At 41.6% G+C, this 21,328-nt stretch overlaps 1 protein-coding gene across 1 annotated transcript; it reads right to left on the reverse strand.

Moving 5' to 3' along the window:
- Window positions 1–636: 636 nt before the first annotated feature.
- On the reverse strand, window positions 637–4,715 carry MMP7 (matrix metallopeptidase 7). Its single transcript, XM_009807638.2, has 6 exons — window positions 4,608–4,715; window positions 3,849–4,072; window positions 3,597–3,745; window positions 1,910–2,035; window positions 1,233–1,394; window positions 637–675 (listed from the first exon to the last, which is right to left on the reverse strand). Exons 1-6 carry the CDS (start codon window positions 4,713–4,715, stop codon window positions 653–655), a joined length of 792 nt encoding a protein of 263 aa, XP_009805940.2. The 3' UTR covers window positions 637–652.
- Window positions 4,716–21,328: the final 16,613 nt, after the last annotated feature.

Below are 21,328 nucleotides of genomic sequence, written 5' to 3' on the forward strand. Positions count from 1 at the left end.
AAGGAGATTTCCTGTTTGGGGTTTTTTTTTTAAATTTCAAAATACCTGAGAGGTGTTTGAATATCACGGTGGACAATGGGAATCCTAGTCCGCTACTTCTTAAACCTGCTTTTCTGGCAAGCCAGGGAGGACACGAAGTTGAAAAGCTGTTCCGTTTGGGAAAGCATCCCAGCCTATGCTGAAGGAAGCACTGTGGAGACCTTCTCCTTTATGTGTGAGCTGTATGGGAAGCACACTGTGATTGTGAGGAGGCAGCAGTAGGTACTGTGAAGGGCCAGGACATGCATGGGAACTGAAAGCAAGCCAGGAACAGGGTTTGTAACTCCAGCAGTAAATGCACACAGGCTCTTTAGGTACCTACACCTCTATTCAGAAAGATACTTGTCTGTCTATCACACATGCAGGAGTTATTTAATCCCCCAGTGAAATGCCAGAAGAAAAAAAAACAACATTAGGCAACAGAGTATACAAGTTTGGGATTTTTTTAATTGTTAAGTGAAATTGTATTAAGTGCAAATAAATCAATATAAAAATTCAGGGAGAGAAAGTGCAGTCACGGAATTTACCACTTTAATTAGCTAGAGAATTAAAATTGTTTTGGAACACCAAAACAACCAGATGTGAATTCTTTGGTCTTTTTGAAGCACTTTCTTCAAGAGTTTGACGACTTTCTCCCTGTGGGAAAGAAGCACAAAACATAGAGACTGTACTGGAAATGGACAATGCAGACAACAATGTTTTATTCCCAGTGTTCCTCTAGCATGCCCTGAGGAAGGTGGTGCCTAAAGAAAAAAAAAACCTGGCAAAGTTTACCCCATGGGGTCAATTCTGGTTATGCTCCACACCTACTGCTGAGTAGTTTCTGCCTTCACTGAACTGTCCCATTGACTTGGTAAGTGACACAGTATCTCTCATTTCCCTGCCCATAGGCCCACTCACTGAGACAGCTCATTTGAAGAGCAAGGCCCACAGGATTTGTTTGGCAATATGTAGGTGTGCAGGAAGACAGTGTGCCAGGCTGCTGCACTACTGCTCTGTCAATCTCTTGGTTGCAGTGGGGACACACTGCAGAAGAAACATAATGGACGGAGTATACAGGAATGTGTTTTTTCCAAGTTTGTTCCCCTTCTTCCTTTTTGGTAATATGATGAGGCCTTTGCAATCAGGGAGAGTAGTGAAACCTGTACCCCAGTAGGTTTTATCTTGAAAATCATATCTTATCATGAATTTACCGTATAACTTCTGAATTCCTCGCTTATCGTCTTCTGAAAGTCTGAAGGTTGCTGGGTTCACATATGAGTAGATAGGGTACATCAGAGCTTCGCGGACATTTGAATGAGCAAGTCCCAAAGAATGGCCAAATTCATGAGCAGCAACAAGGAACAAATTAACTTCTGCAGCACAGAAGCATAGAAAAGTATGTTAAAGGTATGGCATTTCTTTTTAGCATACAAAGAATTGAAGTAACAGGAGAATTTATATCTTTCATTCCCTTGTAATGAAACCTCGGCGTTTTGATTGGTTATTATTGAACTTTCTTATGTAACTATAATATTTTAATAAAAACATTACTGATCCCTTGCATATTCATCTAGAGACCCTGAGTCTCTTTCCAACTCTGTTTTTAGTCAATCTTACTCCTACAAGCAGGTCATTTTACCTTTTCATAATTTATGTAGAAAACAGAGGTGCATAGTCCTTGCTTAGCCTGTGAAAAGCGCTTTAAAATATGGACAGAAAAGGCTTTATGTTGCTGCTAATGATAATGAAGCACAAGTACTTAGGAAGGTAGTTGAAAAGAACAGGAATGTTGGTACTGAAATGGTACCAAAGCATGAAGAGTTATGGAAAGCATTTCCTATGGCTGTGTTCTTCTAACATGTACAATATTTGCCTTTCACCTTCATACCTTGATTGGACTCTGACCACCTTTCATCATCATCAAAATGAGCATCTCCACCAAGTCCTTCTCCAGGTGCAAACGCATGAGCTAGTGTGTTACCTCTTCCATCAAAAGGATATCCATCACCATGCTCTGCATTTGAAAACAAATAAATGTCTTCCTTAAAAAAATCCTACGATAGCAGCAAGGTGGTAAAAATGAGGAGCAAGACTTAAGAAACAGTCTCCACATTCATGACTTAAGTTCAAAACTTGTATTTGATAGTTCAGGCTTCTGCATATTTCAGAAAGAGCTGAACATTTTTTCTGAGCCTTTGTCAGAAATGTGGTTCTGAGGCAGCAATCAGGGATTATTTCAGAATAAATACTTAATGTTTGATGTTACAAGAACCTGAATGTTTTCAATGTTGGAAAGTGCTGGGCAACATTAGTTGTAGACATTCTCACTTGTACTGATTTTAGTTGAAGACAATGATTTGGGATAGATAACCATGTTCCTGAAGAGCTAAGTTCATCTGTCGCCAGCCTTGGGTTATGGTCTATTACCTACTTCCACCACAGTGCATGTGGAATGTTACCGTTTCCCACCTCGAGCGCAAGAGCTGACAGAATGGTATATTTGTACCAGCTCTGAAAATGTCTTCCTACCCCTAGTGAGCCTCTGACTTGATTGAGGAGTATTTGGTGGCTCAAATGCCATTCTGTGTCCTTTCCCCCAGACCATGTGGGTGGACCTTGGAGCAGGGCTAACACAGGCAGAAGAGACCTGGTCCTAGGGTGTGACGAGCTATTAAAACCCATTCCAGATTGCAGGATCCTTTCTCACTTTGACTGGCACATTAGTTGACTCTTCATGGCAACATAACATGCTTCCGATCAGTGAAGCATGAGCTTGGGACATTTTGGTGTTTATATGCAGTCGTCTACTTGTAAGCCAGGTGTCTGGTCTTCACTTACAGTCAGTGGAGTTCTAGTAAATATTGTCAATGGATCTAGAGAACAAGTCAGCTAACCTTAAAGTAAGCATTTAGTTTGGCTAAGTTGAGTCAGCTTATGTGCCAGGCACAAGTTAAAGGTATGGCTACATTCATGTATTAGTCTGGATCACAAGCGGGCTTCTGAAGTGACTCTACTGGTCATTCACATTTACCATGCTTTGGCTTGCACCTTGGTGCAATCTTGGAGTGCACCAATGGGATTCCTTCTAGAAGAAAATCAACCAGAAGATATTCTATGGCCAAACCTAATGCATCCCAGCTGCCAAAGACTGTTTAGTCCAGGTAACCAGACTAAATCTAGACCAAAGTAAACCTGCCTGAACCTGCCTGAATCCAGCCTGTGGAGGCTGGATCTTCAGAATCAGCTGGTTTGCTCTATGGATCTGTTCCTATTAGTTTGCACTATTTGTCAAGGCAGACAGAGCCTTGAACATCTAAATTTGGGTGTCTCATTCTAGAACTGAATTCTCCCTCCATTTCACAGCTGTAACTCTGAAAGGATTTTCTAATGGTTTCATAGGAGTAAAACTGAATCATAACACATAAATTTGGTGGCATGATAAAGAGAAGATAAAATTTATGCAGCCTTCAGAATAATTCCAAACTCTCTGTTCTTTCTTAAAGCTGTAGCTATAAAAATACATGCTTTGAGTCAAATATGGACCATTGCATTTTAAAAATTACAAGTATTCTCACCACGACGTGCAAATCTAATCACAATGTCTGCGTCTCTCCTGAATACTCTTTGGAACTTCAGTGGAGTCACATCACTCCATACCAAAAAAGCCCTTCTAATTGCATCATCCACTCTCTTTTGGGGTAGATCAGGTGTATAATTGTCAATCCTGGCAGCAAAAGGAAACAGATTAATGTCATTTAGGGTGTGAATGAAACCCACATAGTTAAATACAAAGCAATCCCTTCCCCTGTAAAACCTGAAACACTAACTTGTAAGTTATATGTGTCTTTTTCCATCTTGGACTTCCAGGAAATGTTTTGTAATCTGCTACATCAGGGAGTCCACATCTGGGCTGTTTCATTATTTCTTCTGTCTCTGCATTTAATTTTCCAGTTACAGTCAGGTGGAAAAACATCTGCATTTCTTTAATCCTCTCTTCTAAGCTTGGGCTTTGTGTTTTTGTAAGAATTGGAAAGAATTTATCAAGATATGCCTGGAAGAAGAAAAGAAAAATAAAAATTAATATGTATATCTGTGGTCTTTTGGTAATTGCATTTTACATTTGATTGAATTGTTTCATCGTCCTGCAGTCATGGCTAGTTTTAGATGTATTTTTAATTCCCATTTCAATTTACCAAATGTTGTTCTGTCTGTAGTATCGATTAGCATATATAAAAGAATTGCAATAACAGCGAAACACTGTAAGCAAACAATCCTTTTGAGTAAACACAATTTACTGAGCATTCAAATCCGCAGTCTTCCAACGTAGTCTACAGAATATTTTTGAGATGTTTTAAAAATGGCATGCTCCCGTTTATTTACCAGTTGAAACTTGGTCTCTTTTGTAAGTTAGACTTAGACTGTATAAGCTAGTCAGCAAGTTTAAATTGTTTTATGTCACCTCTGCAAAAACTATTGTGGTAATGTAAGATAAGAAGAGAATATAAACAGATAGCAAAGGAATGTAGAAGCTGAATCAAAAATCAGGTTATTCATAATGCAGTTACATTGTTCCCCTGGTAACATACCTTTAAATTCTCAAAATCTCTGTTGCTCCATGATTCTGGCTTAAGTTGTACTGGAAAAGCAAGAGTCTCAGGTAGGAGGATGGCAGCACAAAGTAGGAGGTATTGCATAGTGCCCAGCATGCCAAGGAGCCTTGCTACAGCAGAAAGGGTTTGACCTTCTGTCTCCCAAGGCCACAGCTAAAATGCTTATATAGATCCTGATAGCTCCAAGCGGCGATTACATGTGACTCACTTTTTGGTGGTGTTACTGTAATGTCACCACTATTCTAAGAAGTAAATGAAAGCGTATTAAACAAATCTTTCCTTTAACTTCCGTGTTGATGTCATGTCACAGCTGGCAGCCAGCTTTGGCTCTCTCTTTTCATATTATTCCAGTAGTGAAACCACAGGGTCATAGGGAAGTTCACTTTCTGTAACTTCATCAGTACACTTACTGTATAATCACTTCTTATGCACTTCCCCCAAGTTCCTTATACACAAAGGCATTTTGTAACAGCCTTTTGGTCAGACAGCCTGTCTGTATTAGTTGATGCAGAGGCAGAGGTGAGACGGATGGGAGAGCTATCTCACTGAAATTACTGGCATTTCCTAGGGAGCATGCACAACACTAGGTAATTTTTCTGATTCACATTCTCTTGTGAGGTATCCTATGCTGCAGGAAATCCAGTTCAGTAACGTTAAAGAGGTTTCTGCTGTTTTTACAGAGATCAGAAGAGAGCTCTTTAAATGTGTCCTCCAGAAACAGGAGGCTGTGGGGAGCCTTTGTCCTTTTCCTCCCAAATGAGGTGGCCTTTCAGGAGAGTCTCTTTACATTGGAGAACTAGATATAAAACATAATTTACAAGAATGGGTGAAAGCCCTCAGGAGTAAAGAGAGGCGCTTACCCTAACAAACATGGACCTATCTTCTGCCTCTGGCTGTAGCAGTGCAATCTGACGGAGGTCCATGAAGCACTGGCAGAAGAAAACCAAAGCTGAGCAGGGCAGCCACAACCTCCCTGGTACCCTGATGCCAGCATTGGTCTCAGCTTCACTTCACCAAACTGCCTTGGAAGTGATAGTTTTTGAGGACTGGAAACACCAGTCCACAGGCTGACTTGTGATTTTTTTCAGGCTGTGCAGTTTTGTGACCGTATTACCTCTAATCTGAAAGGAAAGGCACATAAATGGGAAAAGACCATTACTGTTTTTCACAATAGAACAGCTCATACGGGTATAGCTGAACATGTATGGAAGAGTTTGTGGGTTACTGGCTTAAGTCCAGTGTACTTCTGACTGACATGATGAGAAAGACTTCGATTTCAGAGAGAGGTGATCTATACCAAAACACTGCCATATTATGCAGGAGAGGACTACATTACACAGTAATGTCTGAAACAGTTGCTAAAGGAACGATGCTTCCACCTGATATTGAAAACAGCCCAGATACCTGCCATGTGATCATTTCTGTACGTTTTGGTAGGCTTACAAGAAATCTATCAATGTCCAAATTTTAAAGCTTGATGAAAAAAAGCTGTTTTATTGTTAGGACTAGGTTCATCTTTTTCTTCCTCAACAACTGACTTTATGTCTGACTGTGGCAGTAAAGTAAGATCTGGACCAGGTTCTGGGTGGCAGAAGATGAGGATGTGTTTAAACCACTTTGAACTGCATGACTCTAGCATGTGGTACTGATTGTTTCCTCATATGCAAAGAGGAATTTGAAAGACTCCAGAGCCCCATTTCAGCTGGCAGACTACTGAGCAACTCACATGTATCTTTAACTGGGCCATGGGCAAAACTGAAAAGAAGAGTTTAAGTGCAAGAGCTTGCTGAGAAAGGACAGGCATCATGTTCCATTTTATTTTCTGCTGGAAATTTGTCAACTCCTCTCCTTATTTTTCTTTTTCAAAAAAGAGAGGGGGTTTTGATGAACATTGGGCTTGAATAGAAATAAAAAACTTCCCGTGAAAAGAATTTTCGTTTCTTTGGGCTCAAAATCAGCAGGAATCAATCTAATTCTAATAAGATCAGTATCAAAAGGAAATGGATGCTGATTTTTAGATTTAGCTGTTTGAATTTTGTAGACTTTATCTTTTTGTCTTGATCTTGAATGACAACAAATGTTGTGGGTCAGGAAAAATAATTTCCTGCCCAAACATCATAGTAGTATCATTTACATTCAGCAGAGAACCTGTGCCTATGCCAGAGAGATTGGCCTGCATAAAGAAAGTTCAAGGAAGTCAGAAGAAACGCTGTTAGAGACATTTAATAATAGAAGTTGCTGTAGCCACACAGTGAAAATAAAAGCACTCCATGATAAAAAAATCTATGAAGAAGACTCACAATATTGCCACTGAAATGTTTACACTGTGACATTTTCTGACATGAGTAACCCTGCTGTGAACAAAGATGCTTCATAAAACTATGTCCTATGCAGAACTCATTGATGGGCATCAGAGCTTTTGTGGTCTAGAGAAAAATACATATATAGAAACAGACCTGAGCCTCCTTTGGACATGAGTGGGATGAAAAAGTGAAGTAGAACTCAATGATTCAGTGGTGAATAATCACTGTTTCTTGGTCATTTGACTTGGACAAGAGGCTTAGCTGGATTCTGCCGGACCTGAATGCGGCCAGCAGTGGAGTTAATGCAAGTCAAGAGCTGCTCAAACATCTTCGTGAATGTTACGGGTCTAGGTGGGATGGAGTTAACTTTCTTCATAGCGGCCTGTATGGTGCTGTGTTTGGATTTGTGGCTAAACCAGTGTTGGTAACACACCAGTATTTTGGGTATTGGTGAACAGTGTTTGCACAGCATCAAGGCTTTCTCTGTTTCACACTCTGTCCCCGTGGTGTATGGAAGAGGCTGGGTGGGAAAGAGTCTGGGAGGGGACACAGCGGGGACAGCTGACCCAAATTCTCCGAAGGGATATTCCATACGATATAATGTCATGCTCAGCAGTAAAACTGGGCTAGCAGAAGACGAAGGTGGAGTGAGGGTTGTCTTCCAAGGTAGCCATTGCCTGGAGACTGGCTGGACATCAATCTGCTTGTGGGAGGTGGTGAGCCTTTGCATTACCACCCCACCCCACCCTCCGGCCCTTTCTTTCACTAACTAAACTAACTGTATCTCAATCCATGAGTGTTCTCTCTTTTGCACTTACTTCCTGATCTCTCACCCATCCCACTGTGCATGGGGACTGAGTGAGCGGCTATGTGGGTGATTAGCTGCTGGCTGTGGTCTACCCACTACAGTGAATATCAAGAAAAAAGAATGGCTAAAAATTCCTGGGAAATGCTTTGTTTGGGTCCCTTGTGAATTATGCAATATTGTATTTAAGGTCCTACCAAACTGGATAGACCTGGATTCTTATGGTCTCCAGGACACCTGATTTGTTTTGTTCTGTTATCTGCTTATTCAATTTGATTAACAAAAAATAAAACTCAAGCATGGCAAATATTTCTGCAGAGTAAAATGGTTTTTTGCATTTCAATTTCTCGAGGCTAAGCCCAGTGAGGCACAGTCTGCTTCAGAACCTTCCTGGTATTTTCCCACAAAATGAACCTTCATCTTCCTCTTGTCTTAGCTTCACGTGGTACACTCCTTTTGGATGCAAAATGGCCTCTGAGCAACACAAATTTGAAGTCCCCTCACGGTTGTTACAGGCCATTTTTCTTGGCTGGGGCCTAGACTGTAGAGGGAGGCACACCTCCATGGCTTCTGCACTCCATTTCCATGGATTTTACCCCTCAGGGGGCTCTCTTCAAAGGAGTCCCTTGGCACCTGGAATCCAGCTATCCCTTTTGCAGGCTGTGTGAGGGTAAAATCCTCCAGTCATCCCTGCCTGGGCATCGAGGTCCTGCCGGGGCCCCTGGGCACTGCGTCAGCCCATCCCTGGAGAGAAGCCATCCAGTTCTCCCACCTGTTTGGCTGGATCAAGGTGCACTGAGCCATTTCCCAGCAAGATCTACCTCACGTCCCACTGCTTTAGGGGAGGAAAGGCCCGAGGAAGGGATTAGATGTTCAGGTTCAGCACAAACAATGTGACAAGAACTAACACATCTAAGTTACTTATAATTAAGCAATCAATCTGTGGATTTAGCATCTTCTTACAGTGTCTAGAATTGCTTTGCATTTAATGACTTTGTATTTACAACAGTTTAATTGGGACATTGTGTGAGAAAAAGATGTAAATATAGAGATAAGTTTTTACAACAATAATCTTGAGCAATAAACCACAAGGGAAATGGCATTCCTGTACATGTTACCTACCTGTGTTAGCTGGAGGAAAGAGAGACTCCTGATTATTGACCAAAGGAGCAGACAAATTAAAAAATGGAGGATGTCAGAACTAACAGACACATGTGGATCTCTCAAAATTTTCTATATAATAATTTGCTTTATTCAATTTAAATTGAAGTCATAAGATATAACCTTTAGGTGTATGCAGTCTTTCCTTCCTCCAGTAGCACACGTATAGGACATGGGGAAGGGAAGAGGGCAGGAGGTTAGTCAGCTGCATTTCACTGCAGTGTGCATCCAAACCTCGCTGGGCAGGAGCAGTGGCATAACCTCCTATAGTCACCTTTCATTTGTGAATTCCCTTTTTGTAGCTGGCTGTCCCCATTCATTTGTGAATCTGGCTCAGCAGCAACTTTAAAGGACTAAGTCAAGATGCAATCTAAAGCCCTGCATACATCTTGTCCTGACAAAACCATATCCCTTCACGTTTGAAACCTTTAACTTAGTACTTGGACTAAGGCAACGTCAGACTGCCTGTAATCCTGCAGCAAATTTCCACGATAAACAGCAGAGTCCAGTCTAAAACACACTGATCATGCAACGGTGTTGCAAGGGCAGGCAGAGTAGGTGTGACAGCATGGGGAGGCATGCTTTAGTCAGTCTGTCCACACTAAACGTAACCCAAACTAAGGAGCAGTCAATGTCTGAAGCTTTTCCTGAGTCATCCTGAGGATCTGCACATGTCCGTACATGCTGGGACAGCACGGTGAGTTTGGGCTTCGGTGATGACCGATGCCAGGGTTTGAAAGGCAGGGTAGACACAGCAAGACTTTACCTTCTTGTGCCTTTACCAGTGCTGAGCCTCATGGACTTGCATAGGTCTTTGGAAAAAGTGCTGGGAGTATAAATAATGTTAACCAAAATTTTGCATTTAACCTGATTTGCAAAATCCTATTTCTATCAAAAAATTAAACAGCCCCAAAACACCAGAGAGTTGATAGACTTCATTGTAAACTGACATGCAGTCAAGCAATTCCAGAGGAATTACAGACTTAACACCAGGGTTTTATGCTCTAGTATAAAAGTCAACATAAGACTGGTGCAGAAGCTTGATATACCTTATGTGTCTTAGAGAGAACTGAGATTCAGTTAGGAGGATTGCAAAAATCTAAAACCAGCCATATATGAACACATGGGTAAAAAAATTTTGTACACCCTTTTTTTCCTTAGAAGTTGTCAGGTATGATCATGTTATTGTCTCTATTCAAATGATTCCTGATGCACAGCACTGATTGATGGCTGGACGCTGATAGCCTGCTGGTCAGGCAGATCCTCTGGGTGGGACAGGTCCTTTTCTATTCCTCTGTCTGATTTCCAGTAACTGAGTATAAAGAAAATAACAGCACCTTGTTGGTAAACTTGATTATATCACTGAGATGTTCTTTCACCAAAAACTTCCTTCCTTGAGCAGAGTTGCAGCCTCTGTTTCACACAAAGCAAGTTGTGCTAAGTTTTCCAGCATGGTGGATTTTGACTTTTGCACCATTAAGAAGCAATATAACCATTAAAAAGCTGCACAACCAAATAAGGACCGCTTGCACTCGGGCGGTGAAGAGTGAGTCACAAAGAAGCCTCGCTAACTTTAGAACAATTACTCACGTAGCTGCTTACCAGCCTGAGTGGTTGCTTAACTAAACGCCACATTAGCAACTATTTTTTACTCCATTTCTTTGAAACTGAAGGGTAACACTGGGCTTCATTGTATGTATGTAGGTAGATTCCTAAAATCGCCTGGGTTACTTGTGGCTTGTAACTGCCTACTGATTGCTGTCTGCCATAGGGAGCGCTTAGCCGAGCTGTTCAGATGTTGCTACTTACGTTACAGACACCTGAAGTGTTCTATTTCCCCCACAGACTGTCCTCCTTAGTTATATAAAAAACTTACTGCATGTTTAATAGTACTCCTGACTCCATCTGTGATGCATTTATCTCACATTTTTCCACAAAACTGCAAGAAGAAATACAATCAGATATAGCCACCAGACCTCTTAGTTGTTCTCTTTTCTCTGTTATGATGAATATATAATTTAAAGGCAGTAAATTTGCCATTAAAAATGTTTGCCTCATGAAAACAATATAAAAATTCTTGCATCATTGCCTCAAGGAGACCCATAGAGCATGGGAACATCCTCTCACCTTTTTTTGATATTTATTTGCCATTTCTTTTTTATGGTCTAATATTTTACTTTTCCATCCTGTCTGCTTTTCTACATTTCAGTTTGGTTTTTTCTCTCAGAGGGTCTCCTCTCTAAATTATATAAAATTCACCAAACTATTAGAGCTGCTTCCAACCAAACAATATTTGACAAATGAGTATGTTACAATAGTGTACAAAATTTATATAATAGATATAGAGTTAATGGGGTTGCAAGTGATTATAGCAGGAGTTCGACAGTGTCTAATTTGTAAAAAGCTTAATAAATACATTAATACGCACACTTAAAAAGAACTTTGGTGTTCATCTGAAAAAACTAATGTCTAAATGTCATTTCATTTCCTGTAAATACAACCTCCTGCCTTTGTCCAACCTTGGGCAAAGCATTACTCACATGAAACCCTGTCCTTGTTCCCCTCTCCTTCTCATTTTCCTTTGTTCCAAGAAATGAATTTTCCTTTGTCCTCACCCTCCCAAGGAGGCTACAGGCCAGAACCAGGAAGCATGTAAGACATCTAAAACAGGAGGTAGGCAGATGCTAGTGTGTTGGGTTTATGTGGCAAGGTTTTGATAGCGGGGGCTGCAGGGGTGGCCTCTGTAAGGAGACACCAGGAGCTGCCCCCATGTCAGACACAGCTGGTTGCAGCTGGCTCCGGTGCCTCAGAGCTGCCACTGCCCAACGCTGAGCCCATCAGTGATGCTGGTGGCACCTCTGTGATAACATATTTAAGAAAGGGTAAAGAAAGCTGCACAGCAGCTGGGAGAGAGGAGTGAGAATATGTGAGAGAAACAGCTCTGCAGACCCCAAGGTCAGTGAAGAAGGAGGGGAGGAGGTGCTCCAGGTGCCGGAGCAGAGATTCCCCTGCAGCCCCTGATGAAGACCATGGTGAGGCAGGCTGTGCCCCTGCAGCCCATGGAGGTCCACGGTGGAGCAGATATCCACCTGCAGCCCGCGGAGGACCCCACGCTGGAGCAGGTGGATGTGCCCAAAGGAGGCTGTGACCCCGTGGGAAGCCCACGCTGGAGCAGGGTCCTGGCAGGAACTGTGGACCTGTGGAGAGAGGAGCCCACTCTGGAGCAGGTTTGCTGGCAGGACTTGTGACCCTGTGGGGGACCCACGCTGGAGAGTCTGTTCCTGAAGGACTGCACCCCGTGGAAGGGACGCATGCTGGAGCAGTTCGTGAAGAACTGCAGCCCGTGGGAAGGACTCACATTAGAGAAGTTCATGGAGCACTGTCTCCCGTGGGAGGGACCCCACGCTGGAGCAGGGGAAGAGTGTGAGGAGGAAGGAGCGGCAGAAACAATGTGTGATGAACTGACCACAACCCCCATTCCCCGTCCCCCTGCGCCGCTCGGGGGGAAGAGATAGAGAAAATCGGGAGTGAAGGTGAGCCCGGGAAGAAGGGAGGGGTGGGGGGGAAGGTGTTTTTAAGATTTAGTTTTTATTTCTCATTATCCTACTCTGATTTTGATTGGTAATAAATTAAACTAATTTCCCCAAGTCAAGTCTATTTTGCCCATGGTGGTAATTGGTGAATGATCTCCCTATGTCCTTATCTCGACCTACGAGCCTTTTCTTCATATTTTCTCTCCTGTCCAGCTGAGGAAGGGGAGTGAGCGAGAGGCTGTGTGGTGATTAGTTGCCGGTTGGGACTAAACCACAACATCATCCTGGTGTGAATCCAAGTGCAATGAGTGCAGATGGTTGGGAGACTGGTTTTGGAAACACATGCCTGATCTGGAGTGAAACAAGGGGAAAAAAAAAAAAAGCAAGCCCAGTATGTTTTATATGATTCCAATGCAGCTGGTTTTCTGTAGTTTACAATTAGTTTAAATCCACCGGTTTTGCCCAGTGCAATCAGAAGTGTTGCACCAGGGATGTGCTCTAGATCTAGGTCACAACAGGACATTAGCCTGTATTGGCTGCTACAACTGTTGCACTGTGGATTATGACAGCTTCCCAAATCCTGAGAAAAAAAGTATAGCTGGCCTGTTATATAGCTTATAGCAACTTTTATACCTCTACAGAATTTGACTCTGTTGCAGTAAGACATTTCCCATTATTTTTTTATTTCTACATCTTATTTTTATGAATTTATATGGGCCTTATTTCTTTGCAACTTTGTCTTGTAATATGAACTTAAACTGAAGAGAAACAGATGTGAAATCAGAAGACATATTTATTTACTTTTTTTTTATACAGAGTGCATACACGCTAGCAGGCTGTTCACCCCATGTAATATTTATAGTAGCATAACATTAACTTGCAAATTAAGTATAACGGAAGAATGTAGAAAGATGTTGAATCATTAGGGACTCTATACATACGGGTAAGTGAAATGGATAGAGACTAATGCTAGGAATGGAACAAAATGTCACATGAGTATACCTCAAGATGGCAATGCACTTTGTCATATGGTGAACAAGCAGTAAATGAATATACTAGGCAGCTAAGGGAATATTATGCTACATCAATAGCGAGACTTTAATGGTTGGAGATACATAGGAACAGAAATTGTTGAGAGAAAAGATTTGAACGTGCTTTAATGGCAAAAATTCCATGGTTAACTGTGGAAAGAAAAACTTCTGTAATGATGAATCTGCTTGAAACATGCCAGTTTCCATTTTAGGGATGCAACCTCATGCAACTTTACTGACTTAGCAATTGGACTGTGTTTTGTATCAGAAATAGTGTGGCCAGCAGAACTAGGGAAGTGATCGTCCCCCCATAGTCAGCACCGGTGAGGCCGCACCTTGAATACTGTGTTCAGTTTTGGGCCCCTCATTACAAGAAAGACATTGAGGTGCTGCAGCACATCCAAAGAAGAGCAACAAAGATGCTGAAGGGTCTAGAGAACAAATCTTATGAAGAGCAGCTGAGGGAACTGGGGTTGTTCAGTCTGGAGAAGAGGAGGCTGAGGGGAGACCTCATCGCTCTCTACAACTACCTGAAAGGAGGTTGCAGAAAGGTGGGTGCTGGTCTCTTCTCCCAAATAAGAAGTGATGAGAACAAATGGCCTCAAGTTGCACCAGGGGAGGTATAGATTGGATATTAGGAAAAATTTTTTCACCAAAAGGGTTGTCAGGCATTGGAACAGGCTGCCCAGGGAGGTGGTTGACTCACCATCCCTGGAGGTATTTAAAAGACATGTGGATGTGGTGCTTAGGGACACGGTTTAGTGGTGGACTTGGCAGTGTTGGGTTAATGGTTGGACTTGATGATCTTAAAGGTCTTTTCCAACCTAAACAATTATGTGATTCTATTCTGTGATTCTATGAGACCTCACTTGGTTTAGCTATCATGTGATGTGAGCATCCTTGCAGAGCTCAGGAAGCTATCCCCACTTCCCCAGTGAACTGGGAAGCCAACCCACTTGAATATGAGTGTATTTTTTTCAGCAATTTTCTAGCCAACATCACACAATGAGACTACAGTATATCTACTTTGAGGGGGGAGGAGAGGTTTGCTTACTTTATCTGTACCAGTCAAAGCTACATTGCTGCCACTAACATCTTTTGAACAGTACCAAAAAAAAAATAAAATTCAGCTTTCACTTCACCATTATGGATGGGAGAAGTTTCAGACTAAGGTTAGTAACTAGCTATCACGTGAATCTCTCAGACAGCTAAAGCTGCTCTCAAATGCATGACTGAGATAGCTGGATATTCAGAAATAGTCTCTGGATTCGTAGAAGCAGGATCTGAGAGACCTGCATTCTCAAAACCACGTATCTGCTCTAGTTTGACAAGGAGCATAATTGCTGTCTTCTGGTAAGGCAGGACCAAAGCTGGTGTATTTTGCCAGAATTCTTAGTTTTTTTTGAAAAATTCAACATTCTGAGTATTTATAACTATTTATTCTCAAATTATGCTTACTTTGCAAACAGAGCACAGTTATACCATCATTACTATGCTCTAGAGTGGATGACGATGGATAAGCAATCTACATAGCTCAGCTGGGCTAGATCTGCTAAATCTGCAGACTATGATGTACTTGAGGTGGTGTGGTATGAAACTAGAACTTTAATCAGCTACTTTACAGCTTCCAGTCTTTTTCCAACATCTGGATTTCTTTCACGTAACATGGAAAAAACAACTGAATATACATTAGCTTTTAATGATCACAGAGTAGATTCCTATGGGACTGAAAAAAAAGAATCCTACAATAGTAGATAGCTGGTATGAAATCACTGTAACAGAAAATGACATCCAAAGCTATTGCTGTTCTGACAGAAGTGGCATGTGAGAGTTTTATAACAAGTGGAAGAGAGACTGCAGTAGAAAGCAGGAAAGAAAGCAAGCATGGGCTAAGAATATATACATGTATAACCCAAAATCTAGTTTTGCCTAAGATACTATCACATTTGGCCCTTCTCCATGCCCCCTTTTTCCAAAAAAAGACACATCGGCTTGTGGCTCTTCTCCTGAGCCTCCCTTGAGCAGGAGAACTAGCACCAAGCATAGAGAACTAATCAAACTTAATCTTCTTTATTAGCTGGTACTGCTACACCACCCTCCGCTATAACACAGCCCCTTCAGCTCAAGGTTGCGTCAGATCTAGAGAGCATACTGAAATCTGGCTTAGGACTTCAGCCTTGTCTTCTCCAGGCAGAACAGCATATTAATAATCCTGTCCCTATCAAAGCTCTTCTACAGGTTTTTTGTTTATTTCACCCCACTAATCACTTGACTAAGAAGCTTACTACAGCAGCCCGATTCCTTCAATTTTTAGGTTCCCCCCCTCAAGCTCTCGTATCAGCCTTTCAGCTTTCACTCTCTGGCAGTCTCAGCTGATAGGTAGCTGAAGTTGCACAGATGAAGGTGGATTCAATTGCCTTTAAAAGGGCAACCACAGAAGTGGAAGGCATACTATATATTCACCTAGTTCAGGGTTTCTGAGGTGCTTGGAAAGATCAAGTATTATTAAATTCAAAATTATAGCAATAGATGAACCTATGATTGCTGTAGAGAGGGGGAAATGACAGATGAACACCATAGCAAGTATGTCCTTGAAAGAGCTGTTGGAGTCATGTGAGGTGCGTGGAAGTTTGGTAGGAGCGACTAAACCCTTTGAACTCTGCATAAGGAGGGAAGAGTTCACAAAACAACAATATACAAGAGATCCGATTTTAGCAAATTGAGTTATGCAGTCAACATGAAATGTGGCAATATGGCCTTGAAACAGAGGCTGGCAAAACCTAAAAGGTATGGTAAAAACTGACAATGTTTGCTTTCTCTGTGGGGGTCACATTATCCTGTACAAGCTCAGCCACGCTGTGTGCCTCGGTCACTGATGACCGGAGCACCGGTACGGTCCCCAGCCAAGGAGCGGTTCCGCAGGTGACCCGGAGGGTGTCTGTGGCTCTGTAGGAAGCTGGTGAAGGGAGGGGGGGCTGACTGCCCACCAGCAGCTTGTGCTCAGCTGCACAGCACACAGTGCTGGGCTTGCAAACCCGCTGCTGCTCCAGAACTGAGCCTTGTCTTGAGGAGAGCTCTGCTAAAGGCAGCATTTCTGCAGCTGGTGACTGTTTCTTGTCTAGCTACTTCAGCAGCTTCTGGTTGCTGCATATGGGCTGTCAGCTCCCCCTGGGCTGTAAAAGACATGAACACCCCCCTGTAAAGATGTTCTGCGTTGTCTTCTGCTGACCTGAGCAAAGGAGATCCCTGGAAGTTTTCAAGCCCTAAAAGAGGATAAGCAGAGTTCATGACTGCTTTTGCTATGGCTTATTAAATCCAGCTCCAGAAGGAATAATGTTTGGCCCAGTGCAATGAATAATCATTGTGTTTAGGAGTAAGCAAAAGATACCACCCACGGGTGCCCTGCGTGAAGGAATTTGCATGAACAGACATTGTTTTCTACCAGCAAAAGCACGTTGCTTTGTCTCTAGAAACCATTATTTAAACTGAGTTATTGTTAAGAAGTCATTGTAGTACCACTATTCCCTCCCTCAATGCTTTGGCTTGGTTTGATGTTGTGAATTTAAATGCTGCTCTTATATGATGCTATAGTCCCATTGTGAGAGTTATGGAAAATGCTTAAAATAAGCAGGTCTGATACTAGACCTACCTATGCTATCAAATCTTAACAAAACAGACCTACCAAGTTCTGTCTGGCCACGTTATTAAAAATTGGAGTGATTTGTATTAGTGTTTCATTCAAAGTGATAGGAACTCAACAAACTCAAGTTCCCCAGCTTACTCTCCTATATGGAGCAGAGAAGAGGGTTTTCGTTATCAGCATCCTGCATAGGATAACCCAAGGGAAGCTAAAATCCATGGAGGGCAGTATCTGTTTTGTTGAGGCTTTGTCTAGTAAGTTATTGTTTATTAAGTCCCTATTTGGAATAAACACAAGGACATACCAGTTCCTCATGGGCTAGGCAAATGATTAATATTAGACATAAGGATTCACAGACATAAAAAACAAAACAAAACAAAAGATTAAAAAAAGATTTTAAATACTGAAGTTAGTAAAGAAAATCAGCTAGAGACTTTTTTAATGAAGCTTTTCATGTGGAGTACAGGTATTGTGGATAGAAGTGGTGAAGCCTTCTGGAGTTTGCAGGTGCACATTAAACCAGACTTTGATACACATTTAAGTTGGAAACATATCATTTGACCTCCAAGACCCAGCAAAACAGGGTGCAGTTTAAAAAAGAATTGAAATCATGTGCTGTGGTTGTGGTTAAATATTGCACACTACCGTGCAGGAAGTGGAACTAGTTAATAGTTGATCACAAGCTGAATGGGAGTAAAAAAAAGTGTTTTGCTCTTTTGAAAAAGGCAAACATCATCCCGGAAGTAAAACAAATCAAATCATTGTTCTGCTCCAACAGGTGCTGATATGTCCCCGAGGAGAGTTTCACATACAGTTTTGTGCACCATGCATCTAGAAAGGTGGGGACCAACTGGAGGGAGCACAGAGGTGAGCCACAGGAATGTTACTGAAAGCATCATCACTTCTGTGGAAAGTTGAAGGCAATGGGGTTGCTAAGTCGAGTGACAAGTGACAGGACAAGAGGAAATGGCCTCAAGTTGCGCCAAGGGAGGTTCAGGCTGGATATTAGGAAAAATATCTTTACTGAGAGAGTGGTGAGACACTGGAATAAACTGCCCAGGGAAGTGGTGGAGTCACCATCCCTGGAGGTGTTCAAGGAACGTGTGGACGAGGCATTGTGGGACATGGTTTAGTGGGCATGGTGGTGTTGGGTTGATGGCTGGACTTGATGATCTTACAGGTCTTTTCCAACCTTAATGATTCTGCGATTCTGTGATTCTGTCAAGTCTAGAGAAGAGAGGGTTGAAGAAAGTTGTGATACCACTCCACAGCTACATGGGTCATAGTGGCAAAGGGGAAGGAAGTGTCTGCTGTGAATAGATTTAGTTTAGCAGGTAGGAAAAATGCTTGAAAGCCAGAATAGTTGAGGTTGCAGCAGATTGCCTGGTGAGGCTTCAGAATCTCCATTACAGTAAACTTTTAAGAACAGCAGGTTAAAAAGACATCACTCATTTATCTACCACTCTCCTTGGAGAACTGGACCTGCATTTCTAAGTGCCAGTTGGGTTTTAGGAAGACAGGAGCCGGATAGCCAGAATTCCAGTATCTGAGTTTTAGATCTGTGGTACAAAAGCAAGTAAGGAATTTTGCAGGTGCTATCTTGTTTGATCAAATATACATTGCATGCATCATTTTCTTCCAGTGCCACAGGTGCTAGTATACTGAAAGATCTTACGTAAAATACACACATGCTGAAAGTTGCATGCATACAAAGGAGTACTCAGTATTCAGATCAACAGCTGCAGGCTGACAGTGTCCTGTTGATGCCTCTGGACATTAACGTGCAGGCAGGACTTTTTCCTATTTATAGTTGCATGCATGCTCTTAAGAGTCAGAAAAAAGGTAAATGAAATCTAGAAAAAAAATACCTTTATTTAATTTTACTTGCTCATAGTTCCTATGAACTATGTGTAAGACTGTGAACATTGTTGAGGTTAAGAAGATAATGGGTGCACTGGACCATGGCCAGCATTGGGTTTCTGGACCACAGACCAATGTGAAGGCACCGTAAACAGCTGAGGAAAATCTGTTTTTCCTCCTCTGTGCACTGTAGTAACGATTGCAGCATTTCACTTGTCTCAGCAGGCTCTGCTTGTTATTTTATAACCCTACAGCCATTGTAAAATAACCATGGTTTTGTTTCAAACAAAATGGAAGTAATTTACAGGCAATATTGATAGCTGACTGATGGAGTCAGTTAGTATATTCTGCAAAGTGAAGTGTACATGTGAAAAAATACTACATTTAGATCTTTTCCTTTGGCTTAACATTACATATGCCACCCACCTCCTCTTTCAAATGCTGCATTTTCTCCATTTTTAATGCCAGAGAAAACTTCCTGTATTTCTTTACATTACAGTAATTTGTGAATTTTCATCAAAACATGAAAATGTGTATATCTTTTCTTGCTTGAAAGAACTGGATCAGAATCTCATGAAAACAGCTGATTCAAATGAGCAGTCTGTAACTATTCACACACTATTATTTATTAGTAAATCAGCAAAGGGATCTTAATATCATTCACTTCATTTATGTTTTATTGAACTATCCCTTCTCAACAGTATATAGTAAACATTCTCACCTCAAAGGGAGGTAGAAGGAAGTAATACTGTAAAGGGGAGTATGAACTTAATTGAAAGGATTTCAGTAAGGTCACTGTGCAAGTTGTCATAACAACAGGATTTTTTTTTTTTTGGCTGGAGCAAAAATAGCTATATAGAAGTTCTTCATTCTTCTGCATTCCAGATTTTTGTTCAATATGTTGAATATATTCCAAAATACTTGGGTTTGTTCCAGGATGTTATGCAATGAAAGGTGCTCTTCTTGAGCTAATTTTCCAGAGGACATGTAAGTTTTTCTCTCTAGTTAAGCATACTTTTATGATCTTTTTGAAAATGAGGACTAATATTGCTAAAGGACACTCACATATTCCATTTACCTATAATTATACTATTCCCTCCAGGCCTCAGGAAATTTTTCAACCAGTTTTAGACTAGAATTAATATTATTATGCTATGATGTATTACAGGGGAGGAGTGAAGCTTAGCCATTCACATGGGGACCATTTCAGTGCAACTTGCCATACAAGGGCTATATGGCTCTTAGATCATCATGGGGAAGGTAGAATTCCTTTGAGAAGAAAGATTTCTATATTGTGAACGTGAGAGAGTCTTCATCCTTGGAGTGCCCTTGTCCAAGACAATGGGCAAACTCATAAGCTATTCCACCCCTCTGAACAGATCATGTCCTAACAAAAGAAAAAATATCCATGAGGCTTAACATCAGATTTGAAAGTATAGTTTGGCTTTCATAAGAAACTTACACTGTTTGACAGATGATATTAATTTCTGCCTTCTGTGACATATTGTAATAAACGAAACATATGGAACTTAGGATTTTAAGACTAGAAGGTACATCTGTGATCATCTATTTTGAATTTCTTCATAGCATAAAGAAAAGAGTTTCTTTAACTTTTGTCCTTGAATTCTGTTATGTTTTCACTGCAGTTTCCTGGGCTACCAGCCCTGCAGTCATTTCCTCGGGGAAAGTCAAATTTGGCCTGAAATTAGGAACACATCTGGGAAAGGGTTTGAGAGGAGGGATATGTTTCAATGCTGAGCACTTCAAAGGAAATATATAGTTTTGGTCAGAAGCAGCAGCACTGTGGATGGGGAGCTGAGAGGGGCTACTGAATGACAACTACTGAGAATATATGCAATAACCCTAAACCTTCCATGCAGATAAATCTGTTCCTGGCCTGAGCTACGAAATGGAAGGAAGCAGTAAAAATCCTTCCTAAAAGGATTCTTGTAAACTGGTTTTTCTTCAACCCTTTGGCACATATCACAATATAAAATCCTTGGTGCAAAAACCTCAGTTTTGACTGAAGGTCGATGTGAACGTGCCTGCTGAGTGGCAGGGCTGTTAGCTGCTGCACACAGGGGGTTTTGGATTTTCATACTTCCTGGTTTGCCACATCATCGCCCTGGGCAGGATCCAAAGCTCATGGAAATGAGCGGAAAAATTTCACTGGTAGGAGGTAGATGACTGAGCTTGTGGAACATAGTCCATTGTCCAAAACTCCTCTTCATCTCAGTGAGTATCACCTCCTGTTTCCTCTCCTTCGCATCCTTATACATGACCTAGCACAAAATGACATCCACGAAATGGGAAAAAGTTCCCATGTTGTAGCAAAATGCATACCGGGTTTTGGCGGGCAGTTCT

The sequence above is a fragment of the Gavia stellata genome, chromosome 1 (genome assembly GCF_030936135.1).
Source record: "Gavia stellata isolate bGavSte3 chromosome 1, bGavSte3.hap2, whole genome shotgun sequence".
Taxonomy (NCBI): domain Eukaryota; kingdom Metazoa; phylum Chordata; class Aves; order Gaviiformes; family Gaviidae; genus Gavia; species Gavia stellata.

Excerpts from the sequence above, each read along its gene's own strand:
- MMP7 (XM_009807638.2), bottom strand. The coding sequence starts at position 4,715 with ATGCAATACCTCCTACTTTGTGCTGCCATCCTCCTACCTGAGACTCTT. Across the intron at positions 1,395-1,909 it reads GTGGTCAGAGTCCAATCAAG|AAGTTAATTTGTTCCTTGTT; the intron begins GTATGAAGGTGA and ends TCTGTGCTGCAG. Across the intron at positions 676-1,232 it reads AGGAATTCAGAAGTTATACG|GGAGAAAGTCGTCAAACTCT; the intron begins GTAAATTCATGA and ends TCTTTCCCACAG.